Source organism: Jaculus jaculus, chromosome 6 (genome assembly GCF_020740685.1).
Source record: "Jaculus jaculus isolate mJacJac1 chromosome 6, mJacJac1.mat.Y.cur, whole genome shotgun sequence".
Lineage (NCBI taxonomy): Eukaryota > Metazoa > Chordata > Mammalia > Rodentia > Dipodidae > Jaculus > Jaculus jaculus.
Window position 1 is genome coordinate 119,628,203 of NC_059107.1, and position 19,422 is coordinate 119,647,624.

Below are 19,422 nucleotides of genomic sequence, written 5' to 3' on the forward strand. Positions count from 1 at the left end.
AAAGCCAGATGCACAAAGTGGTGTATGCATCTGGAGTCAGCTTGCAGGGGTAGGAGGCCAAAGTGCACCTGTGCTTCCTCAAATAAATTAAAAAAATCAAAACCTTTTTAACTCTAAGGTAAAAAAAAAAAAAAAAGAGGAAACTTGTGCCCTGCTAGGTCTGACCACAGCCACAAGGTTGAGACAATATGCAGGCAGCATCCTGGCCACATCACAGCTGAGATCTGAACTAGCATTCACAAGACCTGTGCTCAAGAACTTTTAGATGATTCCAATCCCCACCCTCTACCAGCACCCCAGTTGATGCAAAGTATTCCAGCCAGCCAAAATAACTGTTTACTTAAGCTGCACCAGGTGGTTTATACTGGTATATACTCCACACTCTCATAGCTGGTTCTAGTACATACACAATCTTTGTTGGTTTTAGTGGTTTTCTCAATATAACATAACATGGCAACTCCAAAAGACCTTGAACACCTTGGCTAACAAGACAGGGGGCTAATGAGAATCAGTTTAAATTGCCACAAGGATTCAATACAGGCATAGGGTTGGTACAGGACAAGGAGCCCATGTGCCAAGAAAAATTCACTAGTGAGACTTGAAGATTCTGTTGCTGAATTAGGTAACTGACAATACATACAGGACGGGATGGGGTGCAGATTTCAAAGTTGTTCTCAAGGTTCTACGCATAGTGAACAGGCCAGCTGAGGAGCAATGACAAAACTTGTGTGACTGGCCTATTAGGCTAAAATCACATCAGATCCTAAGACAGGCATCTCAGACATGCCAGAGACCCGGGTAAACACTGGGCTGTAACTGGGCTAGTGAAACTGTAGCAAAAGAAATCAAGTCTGATTTCACTAATTTCTGGATATTGTCAAAAGACAAAAGAATAACAATTTTAAAACTACTAGTTTGTTTAAAGCTAGCTGACCTTGAAGTTGAGGGCAGCAAATTCAGTTTTTCTATAGTAAACATGAATAATGTCCAAACAGGTAATTATCTACACTATTCAATCTTGGTGTTTATGCATGTTATGGCAGCTATTACCACCTACCAAGACTTTGGTCTTTAAAAAAGTTAATTCTTGAAGTCAACCCACAGATCAAACCAATTAATTTGAAATTTTATGTTTAGGGATATATCACGACCCTTAAGTACTTTACTAATGTTGTAATGCTTGTCAGTCTATCACAGCAGAACAAAAATATTGGATGCTATGTGACAATGGTTCATGGACTCCCACGCCCAAGTAGATCATTCCACTCACACCTGTGAAGCTTTTTATTCTCAAACTTACCCACTAGTTTGATGGCACACACTTAAGGACTGCAAGGTTTCAGTCAAACATGTACATCCTTTCCATTCTTACTCAGAGGTACTTGACCTAACTTCCTACTTGGATCAGTTAATGCTACTTAGAAGTTGTTAGAAACATATATCTGAATATGGCTAGGAAAATACCCTATTGTGTTGGACTGAACTTCAATATATAATCAGCATGTATTTAAATTTCTGAGATTGTCAAATGTCACAGACTATGCTCAAATATGCTATGTAGCTGAGACTGACCTTGAACTTCTGATCCTCCTGCATCCACCTATGGAGTACTGGCATTGTAGCACTGTACCAGGAGGCCTAGTTTTCATGTGGTAGTGAGAAATCAAAAACCAGCTTCATGTGTGCTGGGCAAGCAACTTATAAACCCTTCTATTTCAAAGAACCTAAAACCACATGAAAAAACTTACCTTTTCTCAGACTGTTTTTACTAACATTCCCCATTCTAAGAGATGAGGGAGTTTCTAAACAATCTCCACTGTAAGAAATGAAGAGTCTTTGGAAACCTGTAGTAGTCCTTGGAAGAATGACTTGTTCCATGCGTGAAAGAGGAAAAGGGCCACAGTCTAGAAAGCCTCTTCAAACCTTAATGGACAGAAGTACTTGACTGCACACAGACCACCACTAACCAAATCCAAATGCCATAACCATTACAATGTGTTGTAATTGCATCGTTAAGATTTCTGGATATTGATGTCTTCAGGGATGGAGAGATGGCTTAGTGGTTAAGGCGCATGCCTGCAAAGTTGAAGGACCCTGGTTCGATTCCCCAGTACCCACATAAGCTCGATGCACAAGGTGGTGCATGTGTCTGAAGTTCATTTGCAGTGGTTAGAGGCTCTCCCTCTCTCAAATAAATAAATAATAACAATAAAGAAGTCTTCATACTGAGGAACATACATTAGAGGCAAACAGCATATCCTATCTGAAATTTCCTATCAAGTAGTTAAATAAAAACCAGTGACTTTGTTTATGCATGTGAAGATACTGAACAAATATTAGTAAAATGTCAAGTGACCCAAGTAAATAGGCAGGAGTCTTTCAAAAATTTATGAATTTCAGTGCCAGAGAAAAAGTTGCAGTACCAACAGTTCCCCCACAAGTATCACTATAAAACCAATATAAACAAACTGGACTCCTCCTCACTAGATCCTGCACAGCTCAGTTGGCCTGAACTTACCATCTGCCTGCCTCTGCTTCCTAAGCTGAGGAGACTGAACACACAAGCTACCGTTGCTACACACACACCTCTTCCCCTCCGCCTTACCAGCTCCCCACCGCACGTCCTATTCTGCAGTTCTTTTTTTGGTGACCCTTGGGCATTTCTAGGCTCAACTGGCCCTCCTTCTAATAGTCTCACCTTCGGATACCTGAAGACTAGTCTAGTAATCTTCATCTTTGGTCACATAAGCTCAGCTACACGTGACAAACTTCTACTTGTTTTTGAAAACTCTGCTAAATGTTCTGTTTTATTCTGGCAAAACTATCTTACCAATCCAGTTATCAGTTATCTAGGTGATAGCTGCCTAGCTTTCATAAACAATTCCATTAAATCTGTTGGTTGGTCCTGGGCACTTGAATTTTAGATCACTTATTCCAGTTCCTTGACTTAACTTTCAAATATGAGAAATTCAAATGCAGTACTTTAAAGCAACTTTACCGACTGTGAGCTTCCCATCATTAGGAGCTGCAAAAGCTGAATTTCAAGTATGAAATTTAAAGTAATTAATGATACTTCCTGCCAGCAATTTATTTCTAAATTGTTATCCTTCTGATACTTAACTTAAAAAGGTCCATAACTCGGACTAGACAGAGGGATGGCTTAGCGGTTAAGGCAGTTGCCTACAAAGCCAAAAGACCCACGTTAGCCAGATGCACAAGGGGGCGCATGCACCTGGAGTTCATTTGCAATGGCTAGAGGCCCTGGTATGCCCATTCCCTCTCTCTCTTCCTCTTTCTTTGTCAAATGTACTTTTAAAAAAATTTCCATAACTTATTTGTAACTGAAAAACGTGAAGCCACAATAGGATGTCAAATAGAAGAAATAAGACACTGTGGACTGTTGTTTTGAAAATGCATCAATTTTAAACTTCTAACAAATGTACTTTTAAATAAAAATAATTTTTCATAGACCAACAAGGATGTTCCCATTTATCTAAAGGCATGTAATAAACCTATATCAGCCCAATAAGTTTTTTTTTTAATCCAGGTTGTATTTTAATATCTGGATTTTTAAAGCAGGATACAAAATCACCAGTATACATCTACTAACTTCAGTATTATTTCATCACCGTCATGTACATTTTCTTTTCTGGTATTAGAGAGTTAGTGCTTTAAATGGTGAATTACTTAAATTGTGAACACTTATTCAAAACAAAAGTGAGCTCATAATTACTAAGTACATACACAGTGCAGATTTAAAAAATTGTACTAGCATATAGATTTCCTACAAAGAAATTATGTTTTCCTAAGCTATTCTGTACATCTAGAGTAACAATTGGCTTGATTCAAATAGTCAAAATATAAAGGCTATAATTTTTTATAAGACTAACCAATAAAAATAAGCTAAATTTTGAAACCAAGCCTTGAAATCAGAACATCCATTATGTGAATATTAGGCTTACCATTTCTCTATGGCAAAACAAGGTTTTCACAAACAAAAGTTGTCATTTTTAATGGAAATAACCTGCAACTCAACCCCATCAATTCATACTGTCTTACAAGCAGCGGTAATATAAGTACTGTTTATTTTGTTATGTCAGAGTTTTACTACACACCAGTCACTATCATTAACCTACTCAGAGAATGAAAATATTTCATCCAAGCTGATATCTCCTTTTCATATGAATTTGTTGTTAAATAACCTCAAGAGGGAAGAGGTAGAATCCCATTTTTCTTAAGTACAACTCACCAATTCAAACAATTAAGATCTTTTCTTGTCTAGGATAGTCAGTACTAGTACTACTGTAGTGAACATAAAAAACTTCTAAGAAACTGAAGGTGTAACTTTCAGGCATCCAGGTTAAACTCATCAATGTGAAACATCTGTTCACTTATACAATTAACCATGATTCTTGTACTTTCTCAAAGATTGTCATTATAGGACTATCTGGGATGCTACCCTTTTGTTGGAAAAAAATATATACATATATATTTGAGAGAACTCCTTCATAATAAATGGGCTAGAAGAAACTGAGAATGTAAAATACTAGTGTCCCAGAAGTGTCTACAGACAAAGACCAAAATCTGTCAAAAACTATGGAATTTCTTTGTGTTCTCCACATAACAAATCTAGCAGGGCTAGGAAGGTTGCTATACACCAGGCCATGGTGAGCTAAGTACAGGACAACCAAACACCCCTGGTTCTCCAATCTTCAAAAAGAATTGTGTATATTTGTAAAAAATTCAAATCTCACCAGTATATTTTATAAAATTAAATCCAATTTTATTAAGGACTTCAAATTACATTATTTCAGATTTCTGGAATGGAATAGAAGCATTTGGGACTGATAATATGGCATAAGTGAACACTGACATCCCTTATAATCCCAATTTTACGAAAACAATTTCTCTGCAAACCACATCTCCACTGTATAACAAGATGAAATGTTATCTACCTTTTCACTTTGGCCAATAGCTATTTCCTAAAGGAATGAAAGTGATGATTTTGTTAGCTCTTTAAATCCATTAAAAATGGGATTCTATCTTTAGATTACAAATTTTAATGTTCAGAAAAAAGTCATGTATAGATGAACTATGATTACCAAAAAAGAAGCAGAGACCTAAAAGCAACCAAATTATTTTGAAAATAAAGATTAAAAAAAAAAATCTTGTAATTGGTTAAGGATTTCCAGTAGTTATGTTAAAAACACCCAGGAAGAGGTATGACTGCTTCTACACAAAATGTGCTCACATTCTAAGACCTTAATAGAAACTTTTCAAAAAGAAAAACTATCATCTCTAAAAATAAACCCAATGTAAATTTTATTAACAGAAACTCTACAGACTCCTTGCCTCTAATTACAATCCAATTAGTCTACCCTGTCAAAAAATTCACTCCTTCAAAAATTAACAGTAATTAGCCTGAGGTATTTTAAACACGGCTCTACAGTGTTGAACCTAATGGCACCCTCCCCTGCAATGGTCTTTGTTCTGTTTGGTCCCACCATCTCTATGGGATTTACAACCATGGGCTGATGTGAAATATATATGGGTAACTTGAACTTCTGAAAGAGTTCATTGATCCCATCTACTCTCACTAAACAAGCGACATAAAAATCTAAAGTGTCCTCTGGCCAGATCCAGATAGAGGTGTTTAAACTTCATTGTCCAGTTTAATTATCAAAGCCTGCTATAAGTAAAATGCTGAATATTAAGTGTGGTGCAAAGAGGCTCAAAATTTTGAGTCTTTAATGAGATTGATACAGTTCATGAGATTTAACCTAACACCTTTACACATCTGTGAGGTAGTTAAATAAACAGTACTACCCATTCTTAATACACAGTAAACACGAGCACAGGTAAATAACACTCATCCTTAAAGCAGTGATGATTAGAATAAACCACAGAGGTCAAGGACATACTCTAACAGAAAGGAAATGAAAGTTTAAGCATCACTTCATTTAAGTCTGTCTGTTTTTAAAGCACTTGCTTCTTATCTCCTCCAAATAACCCTCTTCCAAAGTTGTTCAATAATATGGTAAACTAGGCACAATCCTTAATTCAAGCTAACCCTAACCTGAGTCAGTACAAATTAAGACATTACCCTGTAAGAACTAAAATTGTGACATTTTTATTTTAAGCTGCAAAAACAAAAATGGGCAAACAAACAACAAAAACTTGAAATAGGCTCATCAAATGATGTAAATTCATCCTTTCCAGGAAAGCAGAAGGTAGACCCTACCACAAAGAAAAAAAAATCTTTAGTTAATATACTCTAACTTAAAAGGACACTTAAACAGAATCAGGTTAATGTCTAAAGATATCCCTTGCTGTGGTAACTAACTATAAGATGTCTTTTTTATATCATCTAAAATATAAAAATCCATTAAATCTGTTGTTGGGTTTGATCTTACTGGAAATTCTTAACCACAACCCTCCCTCCCCCAATTAATTGTCTGAGAGAAGCCACTGCATTCCTGTAACACCACCATGAAAAACACAATGAATGCAAGCAGGTTTAAGCCCATTCTACTATCAGCTGAAAACTACTGCGCTTCTTTAGGAGAAGAAAAATACACACGCACACACACAAACAAAAAAAATCCAGCCACACTAAAAGGAAAAAGTGTTGAAGAGCTGTTGATTTTCAGAGTAGTTTTCCAGTAGCTATGTGATAAAAATATTCTGTAAGAACCAAACTGCAGCAATAATGAACATGCAGGAGGGGATCGTGCATTCAACACATCTGACAGAAAAACCAGTAAAAATGCCAGGGAGAACAAATGGTCTTTAAAATACTCCTTTCCTTTAAAAAAACTTACTGAGTCTACCAAGAAAATACAAAAACATAAGGCTGTAAGGAAACGATAGTTGTGTTTAGGCTATTACAGTGCAGTTATCCTCAAGGCCACAACATCCTGCTTCACTGCTGCTTGCACTCTGCTGGGTTTTGATCCTTCTGTTAAAGGAAAACAACAAGTCAATCTATCTTCTTCCTGCTTCAATGGAGTTTAACAGTAATTACCTTCATTATCACAGTAACCCACTCTTGCCAACTTCTTGCCCAATTAAGAAATGGTACAGGACAGTGGAAACTTACTGAAGTATTAATAAAATTACTAAAATGTTACAGTAAAGCCAAATTTTACAATGCAGGATTCCATAAGATATAGCAGTAAACCATAATTTTGAACACTTTGTTGGACACATTATCAATGACTGGCTTTATAGTCAAAGAATTAATCTTACTTATATTTTAGCTAGTAGGTCTAATTTCGTACCTATCAGAATGTCTGACTGCAAATTACCCTGTATTTGCTTGTATTTCTGAATATTGTAGAATACTGAATTCAATGAATAATCTAAAATCAAATTCTAAATTTCACATGAATCTAATTTTACTACATATGACAAAGAAAATTCCTAAGAATTAAAGGTTGGGAGTTTCAAGAATTAAAGAACAGTAGCTGGGTGTGGTGGTACACGCCTTTAAACCCAGCACTCAGGAGGCAGAAGTAGGAGGAACAATTGAGTTCAAGGCCAGCCTGGGCTAGAGTGAGACCCTACCTCAAAAAAACAAAAAAGAACAGTGGTAGCTGGGGGAAGGCAGGTGTCAAACAAACAGCACTGCTCCACAACACCCCCACACCCCTGTATTCAGAAGTCCTAAAGCTGACCTTCGTGATAACTTTCCTTTGCAAAGAAAACCAATATAAGAACATAAGCAGTAATTTTTTAATGCTTGAAAAGCAAAGTCCAAGACAATGCATCATTAAAATCATATCTTTAAGTTTACATGGTCCAAGACTATGAAAAATACATTCACAATTAAACACTTTTCTCAGTTTCTTAGGAAGGTGCACTGATAGATATTATGGGGAATACTCAAGGGGCTCAGAAGAAGGGTCAGTGTGCTCCATTAATGACTTTAAACCTTAGCCCGCCTTAACACTTAAGAGAGAGCAGCACTAAGTTTGCTCACCTTTGGGTCATAGTCTGGATCATTTTCCTCATCTCCTTCTTCCTCCCCTTCCTATATTAAAGTTCAAAATGCAACCATGAAGTAGGTACAAAGTATGAAAAAAAATGGCTCATAATATAGGGAAAATTTAATACAAGTTACTCTATGGGTCAACAGACTTTCATGATTACAAGAGTTTGCTGATAATACAATTTAATTTGAAAGCTTCTAACATGAAAAATTTCAACACAACTTGAGACATCCAGACAGCTTTTATTGAAAAGATTTACTGCAGCCAACGTTGAAAAAGTTTACTGCAGCTTTTGACTTCTTCAAAGAGCTGATAACCCTGCAGCAGAACAAAATTATTTGAAATAAAAATAAAATGTTGCTGAGTTTTCCAATTTATTTATTGAAACCTTATACATACATTGGCTGTAGGATTCTAAAATCATATTTTCCAAAAATTTATCCCAAATCACAGAATAAGGATTATAGCAAAGGAATACATAAGTCACTCAATTTGCTTCTCATTGTGTTACACAGAAAGTATTTGTTCATTTGGTAAACATTACCTCATCTGCTTCTTCACCTTCTTCATCATACTGAAAAGAGAAAGGAGAGGTATGAAAAAAGGTAACACACAACCAAGACTAGCACAAGGTAAAACTCATCATTTTAAGCACTAACATCTAAAATGTGACTGCTAACTTAAAAAATCGAAGTGCATAGTACAATTATGTGGACAGAATGTGATCAGATAACAATCACTGTAGTTACTTATAGTTAATGTGTGGAAGAGATTGCACACAAAAAAAGACCTGAAGTAGATTAGCAATAAAGATGCTAAAAATACTTAAGGGCAGCCTAATTTCTCTTAACCATCATATAGGAGTCCCTGAAAACTTCTATACTAGCCAGGCATGGTGGCACATGCCTTTAATCTTGGCACTCAGGAGACAGAAGTAGGAAGACCACTATGAGTTTGAGGCCACCCTGAGACTATATAAGTGAATTCCAGGTCAGCCTGGGCTAAAGCAAAACCCTACCTCAAAAAAAAAAAAAAAAAAAAAATCTATCCTACCTAAATTATTAGTGATAAACAAAAAACATATAGTTCTATTTTATGGTCAAAGGCAAGACTATAATACATACAAAACTGAGAATACATAAAATCTCAAGAATAATTCTCTTACTAGCAGAAAAAATAAAAACTAAGACAAGTGAATCCAAAGGAATCCACTTACAACTCAGAAAAGAAGCTATGCACAGTGGTTCTGGCCTTACTCAGGAGGTGGAGGTAGGAAGACCTCTGAGTTTAAGGCCAGCCTAGGCTATAGAGTAAGTTTTATATCAGCTTGGACTAGCTATACAAGATTATCAATAATTAGCCTTATTTTGAATTGTTTTATGCCCTACTTTAAAAAAATCAGTAATTGTATCTTCTAACTAATACTGACTCTCACAGTCTCAAGCAAATAATCCCACTGACAGATCCAAATGTACTCACATCATCGTCATCATCCTCAATAGCTTCGCCAGTGAAATACAACACTGATCTTGGGATTATACGCTCACGTAAAAAGTGACCAATTTCAAAGTCTGCAGCAAGGATAGCTTCAGCATCATCATCCTATTTTTTAAAAAAGAAAAATTAAAGTATAAATCTTTATAACAATTTTTGCATGTAATTTAGCATATCATTTAAAACTGAGCTTATATGAACATAGCTCATGCAATTATCTTTGTGTGCTACATTTACAAATAGTAGAAAAGCCGACAGACCACTGCACATACTAAAATAACATAATATATAAAAATCACAACTGTTAATTGTATATTTTTTGGTTTAAGTAGCAAAATGTACAACAACTTTGTTATATGATGGCCAATTTACCTTTTCATATTCTGGAGAACACACCCTCAAAAAAAAAAAAAAAAAAAAAAAAAGCCAGGCTTTCCTGTTTCCCAAATGGTGACTTCACACTTCCTAACAAACAGTTCCCAAATCAATCTAATATTCCTATTTAATGGCAACAAAGCACACAGAAATGATTCAGATATTCAATTAAAAGCATCCCTCTGATATCAAGCAGTGAGCTGATATTATGAATTCTTAGAAGTGTTTAATGGGCCAACATAATATACCTAACAAGTACATTAAAGGGAGAATGAATTGAAGACTACAGAAGAAGAAATGATAAAATCACAGGTGGACCTTTTGTATCCATAGGATTTTATCCACATCAATATTTTGATAAACTAAAAACAGACCCTCCCCCAAAAAAAAGAGCCCCACTGAATAAAAACTTCAATCTATCCAATGACCTGATAGTGTGAAGCTCCATTTTTTTTTTTTTTTTTTTTTTTTGGTATTTTGAGGGTCTCATTCTAGCCCAGGCTGACCTAGAATTCACTACGTAATCTTAGGATGGCCTCAAACTCAGAGCAATCCTCCTACCTCTGCCTCCCGAGTGCTGGTGTGCCACCACGCCCAGCTTGAAGCTCTTAATGCAAAGTAATTATTATCTAAAATCCACACGCTGCTTTAGATTCCTAGAATTTGTCCTATAAAAAAAGGCTCGAGTCAATCCAGAACTACTACTTGCTTTTGCTTTTTGCAAATTTGGTCTATGGACCTTATTCTGAGATATTCAAATTAACCTAGTTTTTACTTTCATAAATGTGGTAAACTATTTAAACCACTAAGTTGAAATGAAAAAGAAAAGAAAAAACAGGTCAATAAAGCAAATCCAAAATATCCCTGACCTACTCTGCCTATATAAACTTCTGAAGGTTTCCCCAGTTCAGACTATATAGCATGAACTATATGGCCCAAACATCAAATCATATTTCCACTGGAATAACAAATATAAGATTACAAATTCTTATAATGGTATAACTGATTCAATATGCTCTGTTTTCATAAAGAAAACAATACTTTGGAAAAATTAAATCACAGAATTATGTCTTGAAAAAAATAGTACACACTTTTCTTTTTCTTTCTTTCTTTCTTTTTTTCTTTTTTTTTTTTTTTTGCTTTTTCGAGGTAGGGTCTCACTCTGGTCCAGGCTGACATGGAATTAACTATGTAGTCTCAGGGTGGCCTCAATGATCCTCCTACCTCTGCCTCCCAAGTGCTGGGATTAAAGGCGTGCGCCACCACACCCGGCTAAGTACATGCTTTTCATTCCAGTGTTTGTTAGTGAAAGAATAAATATTATTTGAAATGGACCAATTTTTCAGGTCCACTGCAGACGTCAAAACATAAATGTTGGCCACAGCTTAGTGGCAGAGCACTGTCTCCTAGCATTCATCAGACCCTGGGTTCAATCAATGCCTAGTAATGCAGAAAACCAAAAGAAAAAAAAATTGTGTAGAAAACGCTAGCAACAACCATCAATGCTACAATACTTCAATGCCCATGGCTATGATTTCAGAGACTACATTCAAAAAATAATTTCCACTTACCAGATCACCACTCTCAGGAACTGTAAAATTAAGAAAAGAATTTAAAATGAGTAAGAAAATAAAGTTTGTAATGAAATAACCACCCACCAATACCAAAACAAAACACTGATTACCTTCAGGAGGGGCAAAAAAATTAAAGAAAGAGTCATTGGAAACCGTTTTAGTCACAGTGCGAACTGTCCCACGTCCCTTGTGTTTCTGCTTCTTTTTAATGGTTTTCAAAGTGACATTCTTTCCTTTTTTCCAATCTATCTGACACCTTATAAAACAAAGAGAGAAAAAAAGAGTTTACTACAAATTACACCCTTTCAAGTGCTTTATTCTTTAGAGTGCTGTATTTCATTTTCAAATTTTAGAGGATAACTGGCAGAAATGTTTTCTAAAGAAGTATAATGGGAAAAATTTCAAAACAAAAGTTTACAGTAAATAAATTTGCAATCAACACCAATAATATAATGAAATGCATTTCTTTCCAGACATATGCATGTGTGGCATGGGCTTAAAACATGGCAAAAATTCAAATGCTTGGCAATAGGCTATGTACTGTATCAAGCACACACAATGAAACTCTGAAGCATTGCACAATGCACATAGATATATAGCACAGTAGTATAACCAGCTTACCCTGTACAACCCATAATTTCTGGTCCATCAAAAGAAAAGGGATCAGCATCATCCGGTTCTGACCTCATCCTGTATGTCTTAGTTAACACTTCATTTGTGAAATATTCATTGGGTTCAAAGTGAAATTCTAAGATAAAGCTCTTAAAACAAAACAAAAATAAAATAAGAGTTAAATTCTTACATCGTAATTTTCAATACATTAGTAAACATGTTTTTGTTGTTGTTTTATTTTGTTTTCCAAGGTAGGGTTTCACTCTAGCTCAAGCTGACCTGAAATTCACTATGTAGTCTCAGGGTGGCCTGAAACTCACAATGATCTTCCTATTTCTGCCTCTCAAGTGCTGGGATTAAAGGCATGCACCACCATGCCCAGATTAAACATGGTTATTTAAAAAGTATGTATCAAATCTAAAATGTTTTCCTTATTCTGAAATTCTTACAGTTGTAAGAATAGAAAGGTAAGGCAAATCCCTAATAATGTTGAAAGCAAGGAAAATACGGTACATAAATAAACTTCTAATTTACAACAATCATTTAGACTAGGTAAATCTAAATAATCTAACCAAGTCCCCTTTCTTTCCCACCTACAATGAAATGAGAGCTTTGAATTAACTATGAGGCTACAACACAGGAAAACTACACCTTTAACCTCTATGGTCTATCTTACTAATAGCTTTGTCAATACAGCCTATTAATGGTAACTGTGTTTCCTTTCAGAAATTTTGAGTGGACAGTTTAGGATAGGTTAGGTGATAGTCCCTCATGGAGGAGGGGAAGACCCTTGAACATCATGTTTCATGTAATTTCCAGGCACATGGCTTTTCCCATAAGGTATTTACATATAATTTCTAGTCATTAATTTTTTAATCAACCTTAATCTAAGATTAATGATTTTTTTGCATTTAAAAGTTTAAATTCCCCAGAAAAAGCACAGCATTAAAATTACCAAAATCAGTACCTAATTACTTCAACTTAAAAAAACCATCAGTTTTCAATCCTTACTTCTACCTCTAACTCTTAAATGTCCTCTAGTTTGAACTTTCACCTTTCTACTTTAAAAAGCATTTGTTACAAAATATACTTCCAATTTCTTTACCATTGGCTGTCCAGCATCGGAGAACTTCACTTTAATGTCTTTCAAGTGCTTCAGGATGGGCTCGTCATGCTCCTTCAACACAAGAAAAAAAAAAAAAAAATGAGCGTCCACCATGGTATTTTGAGTCAGTATTCTGCTTTTATATATTCAACTACGGTGTGAAGTCTTACGTGGTACTGATGAACCTTAGCACTACTCTCCAGCTTATGGCTTTACTGACACTACCTTGTACTACGGTTCTTTGTGTGTTTCAAACAGAGAAATGCATAATGCAGGCGAACTAATCTAAAATACATAAACATGTAAAATAAAGACCGTTATTTGCTCTGAAAAAAGGTTCGTGGTTGTAACTGCCGCCTTTCCCAGCTCTTCCTTCCTTTTCTACTTGGGAAAAGTAGAAATGTGATCAGCAGCCATTATGCTGAGATCACCTCTTGTTCCCAACAATCATAAGACAAGGTAATAAGTACACACAGATGACAGAAACTTGAGAAATGTTGAGAGGCAGTTTCTCTAAAGCAATATCCATGGGAGTTTCCCAGAGAACACACTGTGGGCTAAACAGCATTATAGTATTCTTTCAAAAGGCAAACTTTCCCTGGATCAGTTCTGGTTTCAGGATGAAAGAACTTTGGGGACAATATAAATCAAACTATCCAAGATGTTCTCACCCATCTACATTAATGTTAAGCAGGTAAAAATAAGGTGTAGAGTATCATCAGCTACCAAGAACCATTTCATCCCATTTCTGAATGAGCTGTATGTAATTAGACTAGTAGTCAAAGCTATAATTTCTACAGAAAGCTACTGCTATTAAAAAAAAAAAAAAAGAGTCATGTTGTAAGTCAATATTGGAGTGGCTGGAGAGATGGCTTAACAGTTACAGTGCTCATCTACAAAGCCTAAAGACCCAGGTTCAATTCCCTAGTACCTACATAAAGCTGGACACACCAGGTAGCACATATATCTTGAGATTGTTTACAGTGGCAGATGGCCCTAGAGTGCCCATTCTTGCTATCTGCCTAAACATAATTAATATAATATAATGAAAAGTCAGTATTAAATAAGCTAGTCTTCAACAGTTATTTGAATTTCTAAGTTACCCTTTCAGGTAAACTGGTGTTCCTATGAATAGCATTACCTGAACCATGTCACTGAGCAAATCCACATTCTTAAAAACAGTCAACCAAAATTCCGGAATTCCTTTAGGGTCTTCTTTTTCTTCATCCTTTTTCTCATCTTCAATCTTGGCCTTTTCTTTCAGCTCCTCCTTGGTAAATGACAGCATGTATTACTAAATTATAATGAGCCTGTATATCCCTTATCATATAGGTCAAGTAGAAAAACTAAAAAATCCAATCACCAATTATTAATTTTCAATTTAAAAAATTCTAATTTAATTAGATACAGACTACTGTTATTATCCTTAAGCCCAATTCCATCAAAATTACTATCACACTCCCTGTAAAAAGAGTCACTATGTGGATCAAAAGCTGTAAGAATATCTTAGAAAGGAGAATAAAACAAAAGCCATGACTTGTAAGCACAGAAAACAGGAAAAACAAATATTAATCTATAGGCTGTTCAGCTTGGATGTTCTTAAGTCAAAATACAAAATTTTTAATCTTTTTTTTTTTTCCCCAAGGTAGGGTTTCACTCTAGGCCAGGCTGACCTGGAATTCACTATGTAATCTCAGGGTGGCCTCAAACTCACAGTGATCCTTCTGCCTCTGCCTCCCAAGTGCTGCGATTAATGGCATGTGCCACCACGCAGAGCTCTAATCCTTTTATTTTTAACTATTTGAAACAGAGAGGGAGAGAAAGAGTGAGAATAGGCGCACTAGGTCCTCTAGCCACTGCAAACAGAACTCCAGACACATGCACCACCATGTGCATTTGGCTTAAGTGGGACCTGGAGAATCAAACCTTGGGCTTTGTACGCAAGCACCTTAACCACTAAGCCATCTCTCCAGCCCAAAATATGAATTTTATTCTACTTATCCCAGCACTTGGGATGCAGAGGTAGGAGAATTGTCATAAGTTCAAGGCTATCCTTAGACTACATAGTGAATTCCATGTCAGCCTGAGCTAGAATAAGATCCTACCTCAAAAAAAAAAAGGGTCACAAAATAGTACTAAATTTGTCACAGCTGTCATTATTCACTACAGACAAGTCACTTAAAAGATTTCACTTTAAGGTAGGTAGAATCCTTTGCCTGTCATCACTAAGTTCAAAGGAAAGCACTCTGTGAGTCAGTACAAGTCTAAGAAAACATGACTTGGGGGAAGACAGACTGAGTAGGCCATCTATTCTATCCATCTTAGAATAAAAGAGAGCAATTCCTAGGCATAAGTTTGTCATTCAAGTTGCTTACATGACACTGTGCCATTAATAAATACTAATATATCAGATATCACTTAAGGTTTTATCTAAAAGTTGAATAAAATCAAGCTGATACTAACGGAAACTTCATCTTCCTCATCTGGTTTCCATTCACATTCTTCTTCTGTAGGTTCATAAATTGCATTAATGATCTCAAATCGCTAATTCAAAGAAAAAAAAAGAAAGTGTGCATAAAAATATTGGCATCCATCCTTGCTTTAAAAAGTGTTTTCTCATTAAGGAGTCTTACAGGAATATTACAATCAACTGTCATCATTGATGGTTTCACCAAATTATCTCTTAACAACCATTTCCAATGAAAGAGCTAAAGACCAAACTATATGCAAGATTACTTATACTTCCCAGACCTTGTTCTATAAATTTTTAAAAAGTAGAGAATGTTACCTTATCAAACAAGGGCTGATAGAGAACAGCATACTTCCTCTCAAGATCATGAACTTCTTCATAGAACTTGGCTTCTATCTGTGCACATTTCACTTGAAGGTTTTTGAGAGCATTCACTCGTCTTTTGACTACCTTAGGCAAGCTGACAGATTAGAAACCAAGTTACATAAAATCATAACAAAAGTAAGTCATACTTCATTCATGTAGAAATTAAAGCATAAACCTGAATGAAAAATTTTCCCATTTGAAGCAAAAATTGTAAAGCAAATTAAATTCAAAATAGATACACTCAACTTCTGACTATAAAACATTCCAATCAGTAAATTAGTAAGAAAATAGAAATCATACTGTCAACTGTCAAAATCTAAACTCTGAACAGAATCAAATTCACTAGAATGTCATTGGTGGCAATCAACGCATTCTAAAGTTCTAAGTAAGGGTGGCTGAGAAGATAGGCTCAGTCAGTGTGGACCTTAAGAACTCACAAGTGTAATGGTGTACACCTGTAATACCACCACCCAAGAGGTGAAGACAAGTAGCTCATTGGAGCAAGCTGGGATTTGATATTACTTTAAGAAATGTAAGACATTGTAGAGAAGGGACATGTGTTTTTTAAAAACACTTATTAAGATACAACTAAAACCATATACATTATGAGAAGTTCCTTTTATTGTTTTATACAGGGTCTCATGCAACCTAGGTTGGTCTCAAAAATCACTATTCTTGATCCTCTTATTGCCAACTCTGAAGTGCTAAAATTATAGGCGTCTACCAGCACACCCAGTAGGGTATTCATTTTAGAGTTATACACAACTAGGTTAGGAGACCCTTAAAAATAGGTGAATTCATGTACCCCTCTAGTACCACCATAAATGTTGACTAATACACATCTAAGCTAGATGCAAAATCTAGGCTACATTTTCCTGTCAAGAGTTTTGCAATTCAAATGATTCTTACAATTCAAAAAAATTTTTTTAAATAATGGTATTATAGTGGCAAACTAGTATGGGCTGCTAGCTCTCTCTCTCCCACTTCAAAATTCACCCTAGAAATTTTAGAACCAGTAAGGAAACTACTTTAGGCAGACTGGCACATATACCCCCTCATAGGCAACCTTGAATCACTTAAGGCTGTGTGTAACTGGTATAGGGTAAGCTGCAACCTAGAAAGATGGCTAAAAGAAGCAAGATTAAAGTCTGACTGAAAAAAAAATATTTTCAAAAATGTTATGTTTGCTTACAACTCTTTGTTAACAAGTACTGCCTGACCCACTTACCTTTCAAGACAACCCAATATTGGAATTCCCAGTATAACATGTATAGTTGAAATAAGCAGGACAAACTCACTCCTACACCTAACCCAATCAGAATAATGATTAGACAACCAAAAGGAAACTGCCTCCCTAAGCAAACCAAGATTACATGGAATTGTCAGACAACTCTGAGCAAATGTTGCCTTAAGTTCATCCTATCCTCTTATCCTTAAAAAACTGTGGGACCAAAGTGTGGGGGTGGGGAGGGAGGGAATTACCATGGGATATATTTTATAATCATGGAAAATGTTAATAAAAATTTAAAAAAATAAAATAAAATAATTTTTTAAAAAATCCCATGGAAATAAAAACTTAAAATTAAAAAAAAAAATGAAGTTGCTGTAATTGGAATTTCTTTTTGATAAACTCCAGTAACAGAGAGAGTTGAGAGTTGATCTCAAAACAGACGTGAATCTTCATTTTGTGTGTTTTGCTTAAATAAATGAAGGTAATTCACCAAAAAAAAAAAAAAAAAAAAACCCAAAACTGTGGGACCATCATAGGTCAGTCAGACGTTCTTTCTTCCTAATGAGAGTAAACTGGTATTTCCCAGTGTGCCTAAACTCAAAAGACCAAAGGAACTAAACATTTGATTAATACCATTTTAAGCAAGATTTGAATATTTAAAAAATGCAACACCATTAGACAAAGAATGTAAATATAAAACAAGAAAGATATCAATGGGAAACAGGACCAAGAACCTAAAACTATGGGAATATTTAAGTATAAAAATACAATGACTAAAGTAGACTTGTAACACAAAGTAGTCCATTAGGTTGAAAAGTTCTCTCAGAAGTTATCATGATGCAAAAGGTCTGCGACATGGGTGATAAAAGTAGCAAAGTTGATTAATAGAGAAACACAAAATGAGGTAAAAAAAATCTAAAAATAAGAAGGCTGCAGTTAACAGTTAAGTATCTTAATACTAGAAAAACAGAATTTGTGATCAAAAAATCCCTACAACTTAAAAACATATTAATAGAACAAGATATAACACAACACGCATAAACACACAAATCATAAACATGCCAACTAACTATAGTTTCAAATTTTAATTCACAATGAAAAGTACAGGAAGAAACAGGTACAGAGATTTTTAAGGTATCATTCCTAGAAAATTTCAGATCAAGCCAGGCATGGTGGCACACGACTATAATCTCAGCACTCGGGAGGCAGAGGTAGGAGGATAGCTGTGAGTTCGAGGGCACCCTGAAACTACATAGTGAATTCCAGGTCAGCCTGAGCTAGAGTGAGACCTTACCTCAAAAAACCCAAAACCAAAATTAAAAAAAAAATTAAAGAAAAAAAAAGAAAACTTCAGATCAAGTAGAAGATGGAAATGAAGAGTCTGAACAATGTAATTAAGCCTGAGCTATTAAACACTATTTAAAAAGGCCATAAAGGTCACACATTAAAAAGAAAAAAAAATCCGAAGAAACTAAGCATTCAAATAAACAAGCTGGAAAGAGAAATAAAGCAAGCTTAAATAGCTAGGTGATACTATGGCCAGAGGTTAGTGAGAAAGAGTAGCAAAAGCAGAGATATGAAAAAGGAAACTAAGCAGGGCACGGTAACACATGCCTTTAATCCCAGCCTAGGCTACAGTTAATACCCTACCTCGGGAAGAAAAAAAAATAGACTAAAAAGGAAAACAAAAGCAAAATTTAAGGTTCTCACTTGGGAGACAGAGGTAGGATAGCAGGATCACTGTGAGTTCAAGGCCACCCCAATACATAGTGAACTCCAGGTCAGCCTGGGCTAGAGCGAGACTCTACCTCAAAAACCTCCTCAAAAAAAAAAAAAAAAAGGTTCTATCAGACATGAATAAAAGATCAAGCCAACTGGTGAAACTAGGTGAGATTTAGAAAATTAGGAAAGGAAAATATCAAATTAAAAATATGTATCAGTTAAGTTCAGACAAGCTGCATATGTTTATAATAGAAAACTCCACAACTAACAACAGACCAATTAGGATTGAGAAAGATAGTTCAGGGGCTGGGAAGCTGGTTCAATAGTTTAAAAAGCTGATTGCCTCCAAGCCTGACAACCAGAGTTCCATCTGCCCCAACACTCATGAAAAGCCATATGTGAAGTGGTATAAGAATCTTTTTTTTTAATTTTTTTTCTTTTCACAATTTTTATTAACATTTTCCATGATTATAAAAAATATC

The 19,422-nt window shown here is 35.4% G+C and overlaps 1 protein-coding gene across 4 annotated transcripts in view; it reads right to left on the minus strand.

Annotated features, from left to right (window-relative positions):
- Positions 1-6,114: 6,114 nt before the first annotated feature.
- The window catches only part of Nap1l1 (nucleosome assembly protein 1 like 1), a 36,361-nt gene continuing 23,053 nt past the window's right edge, over positions 6,115-19,422 (minus strand). For 2 of the 4 annotated variants that reach the window (XM_045152426.1, XM_004650122.2), the window contains 12 exons: positions 15,940-16,081; positions 15,615-15,695; positions 14,293-14,421; positions 13,152-13,223; positions 12,056-12,195; positions 11,545-11,690; positions 11,432-11,451; positions 9,471-9,593; positions 8,536-8,565; positions 7,982-8,032; positions 6,889-6,958; positions 6,115-6,237 (listed from right to left, as the gene is read on the minus strand). In XM_045152426.1, coding sequence (XP_045008361.1) covers positions 6,923-6,958; positions 7,982-8,032; positions 8,536-8,565; positions 9,471-9,593; positions 11,432-11,451; positions 11,545-11,690; positions 12,056-12,195; positions 13,152-13,223; positions 14,293-14,421; positions 15,615-15,695; positions 15,940-16,081 — 970 coding nt within the window. In that variant the 3' untranslated portion in view covers positions 6,115-6,237; positions 6,889-6,922. Of the gene's footprint in view, positions 6,238-6,888; positions 6,959-7,981; positions 8,033-8,213; positions 8,310-8,535; positions 8,566-9,470; positions 9,594-11,431; positions 11,452-11,544; positions 11,691-12,055; positions 12,196-13,151; positions 13,224-14,292; positions 14,422-15,614; positions 15,696-15,939; positions 16,082-19,422 lie in introns of those variants that run through there. The other 2 variants (XM_045152425.1, XM_004650124.3) reach the window with 2 other exon arrangements.